This window comes from Galeopterus variegatus, unplaced genomic scaffold (assembly GCF_000696425.1).
Source record: "Galeopterus variegatus unplaced genomic scaffold, G_variegatus-3.0.2 Scaffold1067, whole genome shotgun sequence".
Taxonomy (NCBI): domain Eukaryota; kingdom Metazoa; phylum Chordata; class Mammalia; order Dermoptera; family Cynocephalidae; genus Galeopterus; species Galeopterus variegatus.
The window spans coordinates 305,453-321,288 of NW_007727178.1; the positions used below are offsets into that span (position 1 = coordinate 305,453).

The 15,836-nt window shown below is 38.2% G+C and overlaps 1 protein-coding gene across 1 annotated transcript in view; it reads right to left on the bottom strand.

Annotated features, from left to right (window-relative positions):
• The window catches only part of LOC103592002 (serine/arginine repetitive matrix protein 1-like), an 86,968-nt gene that overhangs the window by 35,983 nt on the left and 35,149 nt on the right, over positions 1 to 15,836 (bottom strand). Inside the window, 2 exon segments of the mRNA XM_008574587.1 lie at positions 6,101 to 6,190; positions 6,192 to 6,547. Of these exon segments, the coding sequence (XP_008572809.1) occupies positions 6,101 to 6,190; positions 6,192 to 6,547 (446 nt within the window).

Genomic DNA, 15,836 nt, shown 5'->3' on the forward strand with positions numbered 1-15,836 from the left:
GACCTTGATACTTTGGTAAAATGTTAGTCTGAAAATAGGGTTTGAAATCGTAGGTGACAAATAATAAGATGAAGCTTAAGCACAAATAAATTTCCATAAATTCAGTTTGTGAAATAATCCTTCCACTGTACTTTTCATTTGACAAACTTGTACTAAAGCAGTGTGTCCAGCTTGATCAAAGAACTTAAAAATTTTGTAGAGAAATTGCAGGAGTTTCCAACATTAATGTCAAAATCAACAAAAGTAGAAGAAAACCAAGAGCTTTCAAAATAACATTAAAAAGGTATAAAAGTACTTTATGAAGAAAGTACTGAGTGGTTTTATTTCATGTTTAAGAAGGATTAAAAAGAAAAGAAAGACTTAGAGGAGAACATATTGTATTTGAGCATAATTCCTTTTATATTAGGTAAAGCAACAAAAATAAGTAAAAAAATGTGTTTTACTCATTTCTATTTCCAAAATGTAGCTTTAATGGTGTATTTTTTAGTAGAAGGAGCCCTCTGTCAATGAATAAGATAGTTTTAATTGACTTCCCACTCTTCCTAACAGCAAATGGTTTGCTTATGACTAGGGCCGTAAAGGAACAGTTCCTCTTAGCAAGAATAGTCTCCCCTAACTCCTTCTTCAAAATGTCATATATTCATGTAGTTCAAATTTTTTAAAAATGTAAAAAGGCACAGTGAAAACTTTTTATTTTACACAGTGTGCTTATATACACACATGCAGCCATAAACACTGTTATTATTTTCTTACATGTTCTTGCAGTTTCTTCATGCATATAGCAGAAAATACGAATAGTCTTATTTCTTCTCTTTACAAGTAACACACACTATATGCTATTTTATACATTGCTTTTTATGTATGTGTGTGTGTGTGTGTGTGTTTGACCATACATCTTGATGATCAGTACTAGTGAGATTTCTCATTCTTTTTTTTTAAACCACTGGGTAGTACCCCACTCTGTAAGTGGACAATTACTTTTAAACCATTCTCCTGTTGATAGGCACTTGGGTTGTTTTCAGTTTTTAAATTTCAAACATTACCACCATAGATAGTGTTACACATAGTGTCATTTCACACATGGACAAGCATCTTATTCTGTTTTCTGCTGCTATTAGAGAATACTACATACTATGTAATTTATGAACCATGGAATTTTATTTGGCTCATGGGCTGGAGGCTGAGAAGTCCAAGAGCATGGCACTGTCATCTGGCGAGGGCCTTCATGGTGTGACATCCGATGGCCAAAGGTGGAAGAGTAAGCGAGAACAAGAGACAGAGAGAGGAAACTGGGGCAAACTCATCTTTTGTCAGGGACCCACTCCCACAATAACTAAGCCACTCCTGTGATAACAGCATTAATCCATTCATGAGGACAGAGCCCTCCTGACCTATTTACCTCTTAAAGATTCCGCCTCTTAACACTGTTAGAATGGTAATTAAATTTCAACATGAGTTTTGGAGGGGAACTTCAAACCATAGCAGCAGGTGTGTTTATAGTATAAATTCTTAGAAGTGCAGTTGTGAGCCAATGGGTACGTGCACTTTTGTTTTGATAAATGTTGCAAAATTTCCTTCCATCAGAGTAGAACTAATTTCGACTCTCCCTTAATGTAGGAGAGGGCCTGTTTGCCTACAAGCAATAAAATGTGTAATCAAGTTTTTAGACCATTACCAATCTGAAAAATGGTTTCTTGGTGTAGTTTTGACATGCATTCCTCTTATTTTAAGTGAACTTGATCATCTATTTATGTTTATATGCCATTTGGATTTTCTTTCTGTGACTTGAATGTATATATTTTTGCTCATTTTTCTATTATGTGGTCTTTTATTGGTTTTTAGTAGCTCTTCATATATTAGGGAGATTAGTATTTGTCTATAATATGAGTTTTTCAGTTTGTCACTTATCTTTTGACTTTGTAGTTATTTTATGTTGTTAAATTTATTATTTTTTTCATTTTATGGATTCTGAATTTTGAGTTGTAAATATAAAGGTCTTTTCACTGCAATGTTAAAGGAAAATTCATGTGCTTTCCTGCAATATTTGTGTATACTAGGTATTTTATATGTAAATCTTGGATTCATTTGAAATTTATTCTGCTTTTATTTTTTTATTTTTATTTTTTTTCCTTTTTGTCTTTTTTACTGACCGGTAACGGGATCGCAACCCTCGGTGTCGCGCCCGTACCGGGGACCGGCAACGGGATCACAACCTTCGGTGTTGCGCCCGCACCACGCTCAGCCAGTGAGCGGGAACTGGTCTCCACATGGGATCCGAACTCTCGGCCGGAGCGCCGCCGTGCTCCCAAGCGGCGCACTCTCCAGTGTGCCACTGGGCCGGCCATATTCTGCTTTTATTAAAGTATTCTCCTTTACAGCATCTATTAGAATTCTTCCTGCTAGATATTATAATTATATACCTGGAAAACTAAAGATATTCAACTAAAAAACTATTTAGCAAAGTTGTAGGGCACAAGATGAATATACAAAAGTCAAACCACAAACAATACAAATATATAATAAAATAAAGTATTCATTTAAATAGAAAAAAAACTTTTCCCTCGGATACTCTATCACCATTTATTGCAGTGTTATCCTTCCCCCACTGATCTGAAATGCTATCTTTATCATATGGTGAATTACAGTATGCTTTTGGAACTCTTTCCAGACTTTCAATAATGTTCTATTGGTCAGTTGGTTTATTGGTGAACCAATACCACACTGTTTTAAGTATTCAGGCTCTGATAATATGTTTTAATATCTGATAGTGCTGATTGCTCCTCATTTATCTTTTTCTCCAGAGTTTTTGGTTAATTATTTTTTCATATAAGCTTTCTGATCAGTTTGCCTACTTTCAAACAACCCACTGTCAATATTTTTCCTATTGGGCTAACGTTGAAATGACAAATTAGCTCGGAAAAAACTGACTTCTTTTTTATGTTAATTCTACCAACTAGGTAACTCTTCCCTTTGCTCAAAATTCCTTGTATGTCCTCTAGTAATGTTTTAACATTTCTTATGAAGTTTATTCGTGCATATTTTATCCTTTTTTCTATTCACATGGGTGCATTCTTCCATTATATATCAATACTGTTTATTGATCGACTTATCTATGTTAATTTTGTGCCCCACTACTTTGCTAAATTGTTTTCAGTAGAGTCTCTTGAGTTTTCCAGGTACAATAGTCCCTTATTATCCACAGGTGCTATGTTCCAAGACTCCCAGCAAATGCCTGAGACCAAAGATAGTACTGAACCCTATACATACTGTGTTTTTTTTCCTGAATGTACATACCTAAGATAAAGTTTAATGTATAAATTAGGCACAGTACGAGATTAACAGCAACTAATAATAAAGTAGAACAATTATTACAATACATTGTAATAAAAGTTATGTGAATGTGGTCTCTCTCTCTCTCTCTCTCTCAAAATACCTTAATATTTTTGGATTGCAGTTGACTGTGGGTAATTGAAACCACGGAAAGCACAACCACAGATAAGGGAAGGGGGGAGTGATTAGCGCATATAATTATAATGCCTGGAAGGAAAAATCTTAATGGATGCCGTGGGGAGAAAAGATTGTGCTTTACAAAATTTAGTGAATGGAGTTACTGTCTGAGAAATCTCGGGAAGGGAAAATATGGTTGTATACGAGATCTTTGGTGATGCCCAGTGTTCAAAAGATGTAGAATCATTTTAGGAGGGATATACCAGGATGAAAATTGTATTTAAATAGAAATAATATATTTTTATCTTAATCTCACTCAACATACTTGTTATCACATCTTACGGTTATATAGCACCTCTCTTTACTTTAAGAAATAATTAATACAAAGCTCTCTATTTTTACTACCACTGTTATTACCAACAATTTCAAAACGAAACAAAACAAAACTATGGTATATTCATGTAAGGCTCAATAGAGTTCAACTTTAGTACAACATGGTAGAGAAAAACTCCAGTGTGTGCAACCAACTATTCATCAGTCTCGCATTATGATTGTGTTTAAGTAGCTTAAGTGAGTTGCTTTGTGTTTGTGATGGGCATGGCAAATACTCCTTGCTGAAGTTTCTAAACCCTCCTCATCTAACAGTGATCTCTTTTCTTGATCTTCAGGGCATGTTGTCTCATCTGTTTAGTTTGGCCTTTTGTTTGACTTTCATTGACTTTGTGACTAAGCCTGTTTTTTTTTTTTTGTTTGTTTGTTTGATATGGTAGTTCAAATATGTAGGTGAACTTAGCCGCTTAGTGATGGGCATGTAATTTTTTAAAATAACAAATATTGGATTTGATGACAGAATATAATTTTTCTTAGCAAATGGAGAAGCAGATGTTTGACTTCTGAGTAATATCTTGCTATCTTTTGGAGGAGTCGTCAACCTGTCTTTTGCTAGGAGACACAGACTTACTGAATTTCTGCCAGCTTCTTTTCTATACGGTGCTCTACCTTAAATTAAATGGGGACAAATGATATTCTTTAAATGCTTCCTAGGATATTAGCACCTTTTAGTGCTAGTTTGCAGAGAGCTGCAGCTGTCATCCAAGTCTTAGTAGTGAGCTAGCCATTACAGCATGAAATTTGGTGTGTTAAAGAATCTTTTCATTTGAGGTACATCACAGGTTATGCCATGTTTCTAACTGTTAGAAAAAAATATAAACACACATATTGAGCACTTGTGTCAATAAATATAAATGATGTATGGTACAGAAACCAAAATTAGTGTATATGTAAATTTGTACCTATTGGCACTGAAGTCCTGATTTTGCTCTAGTAAATTCAACTTTATTGCCTTGTTTCAGGTATGGTTAAATTTCAATATTTTACTTGTCTCCACAAAATTCTCTAAAGAAAACCAAGATTTAAAATGCTTTTAAAATCACAAGGTTTTATATAAATTTTAGTTTTCTCTGAGACATTACTTCTGAAATAAAACCAATAAATCTTCAGATCAAATAACACGAAGAATTGAAATCTTAAGGTACTTATTATTTTCTGTGTTATCTGAGAGATGCTGGCAATTGGATACTCTCATCAATGGAAGACTTCTGTTGGCTCCAAAGGGAATTACTTACATAAATGTTCTTTTAGAGTCTCTGTTTATGGAATAGAGACCTTAGGGGATGTTAGAAAGGGTGTTGTCTTATTTTATAGGCCTTCTTCTTTGCCAACATACTTGAAGTTTCAATATTCAAAAGTCATTCATATAATCTCTTCTTTTATTGATGTGGTTTTAAAGTTTCAGGTACCTGCTTGCAAATGTTTCCCAAAAACATTTCCTTGTATCTGAAGTGTGCTATTACTTTTACCCTCTTTTTTTTTCTTTTTTGGACTATTTTAAAAACATAGTAGTTTTCAAATATAGTGCATCTTTCAAATGAAAGAAGACTTGGAGAAGAACGGAAGTAGAGCCAAGCACAGGTTTTTTTCACATAGCCTGCAGAAGGGCAAAGGAAGACCCTTTCTACTGTTTTATAGTTGACAAAGACAGAAGAACTCTTTAATAAAGAGGGCCCTAATTTTATTCCTGGAAGTCTTTGACTACGTCAGTCTTCTGCTGTCAGTTGATATCTGTTTTAGTCCTATTTCTGCTGTTATAACAGAATACTTGACACTGGGTTATTTATAAAGAAAATAAATTTATTTATCATAGTGTAGAGGCTGGGAAGTCCAATATTAAGGTGCCTGCATCTGGTGAGGGCCTTCTTGTTGCATCATTCCATGGCAGAAGGCTGAAGGGCAAGTGAGTGCACAAGACAGAGAGAGGAAATCAATCTGAACTTAACTTTTTATTAGAAGCCCACTCCCTCAATAACTAACCTACTCCTGCAATAATGGCATATCCATTCATAGGAACAGAGCCCTTATGACCTAACTACTTCTTAAAGGTTCTACCTGTCAACACTGTTGCACTGGGGATTAAGTTTCCAACATGTGAACATTCAAACTATAGCAATATCAAATCAATGAACAAGAACTTGAAACAATTTCCCACCTTTTGGATGGTGGGAGTGTGGGGCAGCAGGTAGACCACAGGGATAGGGCTGAGGATTTTTTTTTTGTTTATTTAGCAGTTTTTAATAAAAATTGTATATAAGATTACTCCATGAATCTTCTGAATCATTTCTTCCTTATATTTCTTCTTTTCCTTTCCTACTTGGTGAGATTTGGCTTTATGTTCAAGGGTTTTTTTTATGGTCTTTGTCCAGTATCAGCACAGTAATAACCACCCTGATGGGACAAATGCCCAAATGGACAGTTGTGCCATTAGCTTTCTCCTGCTGCACCCGTTCAATGTAGATGACATATTTCTTCCTGTAGACCTGGACTGTTTTGCCAGTTTGCTGGCTTTTGTACAGTCCTCACACAATCTGAACTTCATCATCCTTTTGGATGGACATAGATCGGACATTGCATTTTTGTCTCAGCTCTTTGGAAAAGAGGGAGGACATAATCTTCCTTTGAATGTGAGAAGGTGCATTGAAATGCCTTTGATGATTCTTGCTCCAGTCGGAAGTCACAAAAAGGTTGGACTTTGTTTTGGTTGTTGCTGATTTGGTGGTGGCCGCAAAAAGGAAGAGAAGGAGTTTTCAGAGCAGTTTCTCTAGCCATAATCTCTTGAGTGTGTAGGTCTGCCTTTCTAATCTGCACTCAGCCTTTTGCTTGGCCTACTCAGTGTTTTTTCTTCGAAAAGCTAGAATTTCTAATTTTCACACACTTGGAATCATAGTCAGGCATTTAGCTGTACTCTTTTAAACAAAGGTTTGATTTCATCTTTTTTATTATTTTTGTTTGGTGGTATTTTTTAAGTTAGGTTTTTGTTTCTGTTTTTAGTTCAAAGAAGCATGATTTAGTCACATTAGAAAAAGAACAGACTCTAGAGCCAGACATTTCAGGGTTTGAACCCATAATCCCCATGTACTGAATTTTTCACTTCTTAAACTAGTTATATAAAATCTCATCTGTAAGTTGGATCTAATAAGACCAACCACATGGGATCTGTTATGAACATTCCCTGAGATTGTACCTGTAAAGTGCTACCCAGAGACTAACACATAGTGATCACCCCATACATATGAGTTTCTTTCAAATTTATTTGAGATATTTGAATGCCTATTTATTTTTGTGAAAGGACTTATGTTTAAAAAGTAAAAAATATATACTTTCATTCATTCATCAAATATTTGTTGTGCACCTTCCTTATGCCAGGCACAGGCTTAAGAGATGGGAACATGTAGTGAATAAAACAGAATATTTAACAAATATTACATTTATACAACATTTGTATTCTTGTGGAGAAGACAAACAATAAACAAAATAAGCATGCGAAATGTGTAATATGTCAAATGATGATCACTGCTCTAGGAGAGTGAGTTGTGCTAGGAGCAGGTAACATTTGACCTGAGTCTTGAAGGAATTGAAGGAATGAGCTTTGGATACCCAGGGGAAGAGGGAGCTGCAGGTACATTATCCTAAAGCAGAGGCTGGTTTGTGTGAAGTGGAGTAGGGTATGCAGCCAGACTGAGAGCAGAGGTCACATCATGTAGGACCTTGTAGGCAATGTATGGACTCTGGGTGTTACTCTGAGTGACAGTGGAGCCATTGGAGAGGTTTGAACAGAGGAATGACATGATCTGACTATGGTTTTAAAAGAAAGCAGTCTAGCTGCTCTGCTGAGAACAGACTATTAGAAGGACCAGGACAGAGGCAGGGGAGACCAGTGAGGAGTCAGTGGAGTGATCCCCACAAGCGATGGGTGCCTCAGACCAGAGAGGTAGGTAGCAGAGGAAGCAGTGAGAAATGGTTGGAATCTAGGTATATTTTTCATGTAGGGCTGAAGGATTTTTGTAGGTTGGAAAAAAAAGGCAAGTAAAGGATGATTCCTAAGTTTTTGGCCTAAGAAACGAAAGAGGAAGACTGGAACATTAACATATTTGGAGTGGGAGTGATCAGAAGTTTGGACTTAGATCTGTTAAGTTTGATTAAAATGCCTGTTAGACCTAGAAGTGGATGAGGACTACCAGGGAAGAGTATAGGTAGACAAAAGACTAAGTCCTGGGGCCCACTAGCATTGAGAAGAGCTGGAGTAAACAGAAATTATTTGATTTGCAAATACATTGCTTACAGTGAAGGCGTAGTTTGGGAAGACATTTTGGAGAAATGTATCTATAGTCTCCTCACTTCTCTATAAGAGTGAAATAATTAACAAGGATTGTATATCTATTGCTTAAGAAACATAGAACTCTAGAAACGTTTGCAGAATTTCTATAGAAAGTAGATAAAAAATCATCTCCATATTGGAGACACTAAAAAAAAAAAAATAGCAGCCTAGAACAAGCATCAGTAAATCTAGAAATGGCTTGTAAATACATCAAAAGCAGAAAAGTGGGGTAATGGACAGAGATGGGAAGTGATGTCCATTGTTTTTAGTAAGTAGACCCATGTGGCTGATTTAGAAGTGGCTTTTGAAGGAGATGAGCATTGATCTGAATTAAGGAGGAAGAAAACATGAATTGGTACAAAAGAGAGAATTTCAAAATTGAGAATGTCAACAGTTTCCAGTCAAGATGGCAGAATAGATGGTATCCAGTGTCAATCTCTTCCACAAATCAACCAATTTACAACTATTAAAAAGCAATGACTGCCACGCTCGGACCGCTAGAGCTCAGAGGAAGAGAAGAGACCTGTGGAGTTCATGAAGGCAGTAGAAGCCACAGTGAGAGAAAGAAAGAACTGCTCCCACCATTTCGAGCCCTGGTCGCTTCTAGGCTGGAGCTGGTGGAGCACATGGAGCAAGAGCTGGCAAAAGCTGTGCCCTTCATATGAGTTGCTTGGAGGCAGCAGGGGAGAAGAGGGCCTTGGTGGGCCCCGGGCCAGCAAGACCACTGACAGTGTTCCTCTGGACCCACATAGGACTGAGGAGCCAAAGACAACAGAAAAAAGGAGCCACTCAGAGGCTGGTGAGTCATCGCAAGGGACCAGCACACTCCTGTCCCATGGAAGTGTTTGGAGTGTGGGAGGTGGGAGGGACAGGCCCATTGGGGGAACACTGGGACACAGAATACACAGCTGATCTGCCCCCCAGTCAGCACAGGACCACTCAGTGGAGACTGGTCAGGAATATAGATCTGCAGGGGGTACAGTTTGCTGAAAAGTCTCAGGCCCAGACAAGAGTTTCCACACAACTCAGGTGTACCAGACCTCACAAGACCAAGAAGTATATACAAGGTCAACCATTAAAACCTGAGCTGCACAAAAAGTCAGGGAATCAGCAATGAAGCAATTTAGTTTAGTTCAATTACAGGGCTCGAGTGCTGGTCCCCACAGGAAATTCCTCCATTTTAGACGTAAGCAAAAGACAACAAATTAGTTCCAGTAAAGAGTTTAAGTGGTGGGAACAGTGAATAATCCAACACAGAACTGAAAGAAAAAACAAAATACCCACAGATCAGAGACAAAAGTTTGATATTAACTAGTAAAGGTCTAACACCACCAAAGAACACCTATAAAACCTAGAAGGAACAGAAGACCCTGGGCCCAAGGACAGGAAGCGGGGAGGGCTGAAGGCCTCAGCCACACTTGCCCGACATCTGCAACCAGCCCAGAGATGACCACCGAGCGGCCACAGGAAGCACCCCAGGCTCCTGAACCAGGGCAGTGGGGGGCTGAGGGCTTCAGCCACACCCCTGTGACATCTTCATCCAGCTGGTCTCCCTGCCAAAATGAGGAGAGGCCATGGGCCTCGATTACACCCTCCCTCCTTCCCCGTCTTCCCATCCTATTTTCCCTCCCCCTTCCCTTCTCCTTCTCCCCCACAACTGCTCTGCAACAACATTTTAGAATGAGGCATGGAGCCAGGGGAAGCTGAACCCAGCCACAACTAGGCAAGCTTCCGCCACCCTCCCAGTGGGGTCCTGAGGTATGGAGCTGGGGGAAGACGAATCAGCTGCAACCAGGTAAAGAGCACACCCCAAACACCATTTTCACACAGGTAGCCTACCATAGCCACTGCAATTGCCAGGGCTGCCACCAAAGTGACTAGTCTCTATAGCAGCAGTCACAGCCACTGTGCGGATGGCATACCAAACCTCAACTGCATTGACACAAGGAGAGGCACCAGCAGAGATTTAAAAAAAAAAAAAAAAAGAGTTCTTCTTTCTTCACAAAGCACACTTCAGAATAATAGAAGGAGCATCTGATTTGTGATAATAGGGGAGGACTTGATCACACCTGTCTCAGTACTGGACAGATCATCTAGGCAACAAACCAGCAGAGGAACAGTTAATCTATCAGATGGAGAGAACAAATCTATGGTTATTAGAGGGGGCGGAGGGGGAAGGGGAGCGATTGGATAAAAGGCATAAAGAATAACTATGATTTGTAACAATGAATATGCTAATAAAAAAATTGAGAATGTCCTATTAGCCACTGGACTAGCAGGACTGGTTTTTTGGTGAGTTGATTTCTTCCTTATCGTGTCACTCAGGATCCTTGTAGGAAACGGATGGCTCACTCAGAAGGGACAATGAAGGAAAATTCTATGACGAAATTATTTACAAAGGTGTGGGCAGGTTTAAGCCATTGTCTGTGTCCTGTTGGTGGCTCTCATTGGCGGGATCCAGCAGCAACCCAGAGGGCAAGCAAGCCTTGTGGTGCGGCCTGTGCAGAGCAGCCTCTTGGAGCACAGAGTGGGTGCAAGGATTGATAGTGGATCTGAGGGGCACACTGAGACTATTCTCCATAGGAAACTTTATAATAAGGTTCTGTGAAAAGTCAGAGGATTATGAGAATTTCATCACCAGTAAGAAGTTTGAATAGGCTCCTGAGCCAGGGTGGGGGTGGCCCAGGGCCTCAGCCAGGCCCTTTGACCTCACATCCAGCCCAGTGATGACTGAGCCACTGCCAGAAGCCCACTGAGCCCTGAGCTGGGGTGGTAGGGAGCTGAGGGCCTCATCCATGCCCCCCCAAGTCCGCATCCAGCTCAGCCATGACTCAATCACTGCCAGAAGCCCCCTGGGCTCTCCTGCAGAATTGAAGGGGGTGCCACGGGCTTCGATTATGCCCCTCTTCCTCTTCCTTCCACCCTATCCCCCACTTCTTACTCCTCCCCTTCTCCCCCAACTGTTCTGCAACATCTTAAAAGGTAAAAAAATAACATTATTAAATAAATAAATAAAAGAAAAAGAAATTTGAATGATCATAAATTGAATACCATAATCCCAATCCTCTGATGTTTATTATTTTTTTAAAAAAATCTTTCACCTTCATTTTTCCTTTTTTTTTCTTGGCAGTATTGTTTTAATTTATTTGTTTGTTTTGGTTTGTTTTGGCAGCAAGTTCTGCCCAAATTTATTGTTCACTATTTATAAAGACCTTGATATGCCTCTTCCCATTTGAGAAGAAACTGCTCTTGAGCAGGATACCAGTCAAGCTATCCAGTCACTTTGCTGTGGCACTATGCAGATAGTTTCTAAGTATTAGCAATATTGAGACCCTAGTTTTACTTTTCTATTTGTTGTAATCGGATAACTTGCCACCAAAGATAGGGAGTTAAAAATCTCATTCTTGCAAAATAATCACTCTCCAAATTATAGTTTTTCCCCTCCACTTGCTGTTAAAGTTTCTTGCTGACCTCAATATTTGCAACCATTGTCTTTCTGACTCCAAATCTTTCTCAGCATAGACATCTAGTGAGCATATTTAGGCCAACTATAAGATGAGATAGAGACTAGAGAAAACAAATTACAAAATTACAATATTAAGAATGTAAAATGTTATCTTTAAAATTATCTAAAAAGCAAACCTTATAATCAATTAGGGATATGCAAATAATTTGCAAATGCCCACTACTTTCTCATAAAGTGCGTGTAGCTTTTGTCAAGGACCGCTAATTGTCCTGCTCTGTGTTGGTCCTACCCTTCATTGTTCAGTAATAGGACCTCTAACAATTAGCTGAGCACATGGCTGCCCAGATAAAGAATACATTTCCCAGCTACTCTTGCTGCTCTGTTTGGACAAATATTTGAGGATCTGGTCAATGGTATGTGAGCAGAATATAACCACACTGGTGAGAGCTGCAAAAGCCCATCTTAGACCCTGGGATAGAAACCATGTCTTGAGAATGGTAGAAAACAAAGTCGAAAGTGCCTAGGTCCCTACAAAATGACCCCTGGCTGGGCTGCTTATGCTCCAGCTCTTACATAAGATAGAAAGCAATGTTTATTTGTTTGAATCATTGTTATTTTGGCCTTCATGACGGCTGCCCGAATAGTATCCCAAATTATTCATGGCCTTCTAATAGAGGCCAGTGTGCTAAATTACAATTGTACTTTATTATTTGTTGACAGAAAAAATACATAATTATAAAGAGGCATTATGAAAGCAGGAAAATTTTAAGTGAATTTTTATTTAATTAATCACAGCTACATACTCTTAAAAAACAATGGTACTTACATAGGTGGGATATATTGCTCTTTCACTTTATTGATAATGCTTGGACTGGAATGTGGATTTAAGACCCCTTCCCCAAACTACTTATTGAAGTCTGTGGATTTAGGTATTAGAGTTAAAAATGAGATGAGGCAGTATGGGATCCAGCTGAAAAGATGCAAATAAAATCCGAAACACCATTTCAACTATAAAGCTGTTGACTATAACTAGGTAAATGAAAAAAGCTAAGATCCAGAGGGTCCGGTATCTAAAACATTCCTGGAGTACATTGTGGTACCTCTCCCAATGTCACTTTGCTATTTTCTCATTGCATAGCAGCCATTCCACTTGGGTGGGTGTACTGGGTCTCTTCTTCCCTACCCCCAATTATGTCCAATCAGAACCTGTGAATGTGACCTTGTTTGGAAATAGGTTCTTTGCAGATATAATCGAGTTAAGATGAGATCCACTGGATTAGAGGGGGCCCTAATCCAGTGACTGGTGTCCTTAAAAGAAGAGGGACATTTAGGCGCAGACACAGAAGGAAGGCAGCATATGTGAAGACAGAGGCAGAGTTTGGAGTTATGCTGCCACAAACCAAGGAATGTCAAAGATTGTCAGCAGCAACCAGAAACTAGAAGAAGCAAGGAAGATTCTTCTTTAGGGTCTTCAGAGGGGGCATGATCCAGCCAGCGCCTAGATATTGCAATTGCTAGCCTCCAGAATGATGAGAGAATAAATTTCTGTTTTAAGCTCCCCAGTTTGTGGTACTTCATTATGGCAGCCCAAGGGAACTAATACAGTGTGATTGATCCTGCCCTGAGCTGCAGTTTGGAATGATATTCAAAATGTTTAACAACCAGTACATGACCCCTGGAGCAGAGACCAAAAAGATTCTTGCTTTGCAGATGTTAACTTTTTAGTTGCTGGATAGTGGAGAAGTCAGGGGGATTCTAGGCTGGATTGCTGCTGCAGTGAAGAACCCTGACTGTATGTATGTTGGCTGTGGGTGTGTGTGTGTGCCAGAGAGTTGACTACTTATCCTCTGGTTAGAAACATTTCAATATTTTAAACACCTATGGAGTTGTATCAGAGTGTACCAGGCATGTGCCCTGGTTTAAACCAATACATCTTTCCTTCTTGCCTCTACAAATGACTCAAGAGTGACCCAAATTGGGCCAATCAGAATTAAGCTCAGGACTTTCATTCTTTGGCTGGGGGTAAAAATGCCCTCTCCTAGGAAATGTGAGTGAGAAAGGACACGGCCCTGGTGGATGCTATCTGAAATTTCGCAACCTTGAAAGAAGCTAGCCTTAGGGCAGAGCCAACAATCAAAGAATGGAAGAACTGCAACAACTGCAGTCAAATGGACCTGAACTCTGACCATTTGCACCTGAGTCTCTCCCATCCTCTGGACTCTTAGTCACATGAGCTGTAAGTTCTCTTTATTGTCTATGCAAGTTTGAGCTGGGTTTTACCTTTGTGTTCTGTTGTTTGTAACAGAAGCATCCTAACTGATACTGTTCTTATGATTTTCTTGGAAAATATTTATTAGGTCCTTCTCTTTCTTTGAAACATTTTATTTTAATGTCTGCTAGTGTAATTATTTTGTAAGTACCTTTTACCTTTGTGTTCTGTTAATAAATAAGTGAGATACTAGCCAGGCTTCGAGCAAATAGGACTTTGCAAAAAGACTCCTATGGGCCAACTTTATACCAAATCCTTAGAATATAACTCAAAAGCAAATGGACAGACCTATCCACACACATGTGCAATTTCCCCCTGCACTATCTGCCATATATAATAAAAAAGTAGTTTGTGTTATAGGTGCAATGGATGGGTAGAACGGTACAAACAAATGGGAGAGGATTTATAATCTATGGGAAATAGAAAAATAAAGGTATTAATTCAAAGAAATATGGTTTTGTGAATGGAATTCTCTTCTATAAGAGTAACTCCAAAAATGAATCAAATGGTAAAGCAAGGGCCAATTTAACTACAGAGGCTAGCAAAGGAATGGAGATGGAGAGAGATGAATAGAGGCTGCCAGGGGGAAATCATGAAGCTTAGACTCCTTTTCCTCTGTCTCAGCCTTCAAAATAAATCTTTCTTATGTGGTTCTGGGGGCCATTTCAAAACCAGGGTTAAGGAGGGGCAGAAATAAAGTACCAGTGTTCTCTGTGCCCCAGTAAAAATGAAAAATTTGAGTTGACTCAATTGATTTAGGTTATCTTGAATTACTGTTCATGTATTTGCATACTGAATTTGAGCCTTCTGCTTTATACTTCTCATGACAGTTACTGTCTATACATTGTTAACAATAAATATTTAAAAATGCAATTCCAGATTTAGCCAACATTTCAGTTCCTTTTGATTGATTTTGAAATTGGTTTATTGTTTTCAATAATAAGAAAAAAATACTGGAAAGGAAACTGTAAAAATGATTAACTAGCCTTTCCCAGTATGCAATTCATGTTGAATCGGTGGTGTCTGAAGAATACTGAACTGAGATTTTACCAATACATGCAGTACCACGCTCTTCTTATTTTAGTTGTTAATTAGTATTCAGGTGTGCGGCGGAATACATGAAATTAAATGCTAATGCTGTTTCATTTATGATTTAACATGTACAAGTTATTGCTTGTACTGTCTATGCACATATGTAATTGTTCTTTTTTCTTTGAAATCATAATTCTTCATGTATTCATTTGATTCAATCTTCTAAGGGCACAATATGAATAAATCTTGGTTTAAAAAAATCATTACCTTCTGTAGTTTAGAAATGTAAAAAGATATCTGAGAGTAATTTTTAAAAGACATCAATTGAGGACTTAGTTTAATTGAACCACTAGTACAGAAATTTTAATTTTTCTTCTATTTTGTTTCGCTTAATTTGTGATGAACAGCTACATAAAATTTGAACCACCGAATGGAAGTAGTTTTATAAATATGGCAAGCCATTTTATGTTCTTCAACCTGTACTTCCCTTGTGATATATTTTTATGTTAAAATTTTCAGAGTTAATGTGTGAGGAAGTAACTAGCTACTTCAGTTAGTTAGATTTCCCTTCCCTGAAGAAAATTACTATAATGGTTACTTTTGCTAAAATGCAATTACTGTCACTGTAACAATCAATCATATTTTTATATAAGAAACTTTAACAACTTTTGAATGCGTAAAGAAAAGTAAATGTAAAAGACTCAGTGTTAAATAAGACTAGACACCCCACTCCCCACCCTGACATTGGGTGAGAAAAAAATCTCAACTATCTCTCATATAATATGTTTTAATACCTTATCTAAGATCACTGTGAAAGTAGTAATACAGTAGTAAGCAAGTTTCTTAGAACAACGTTGAAAGATGCTACATATATTCAACAACTAGTAGCGATTATTTTTCTAGTGAATACA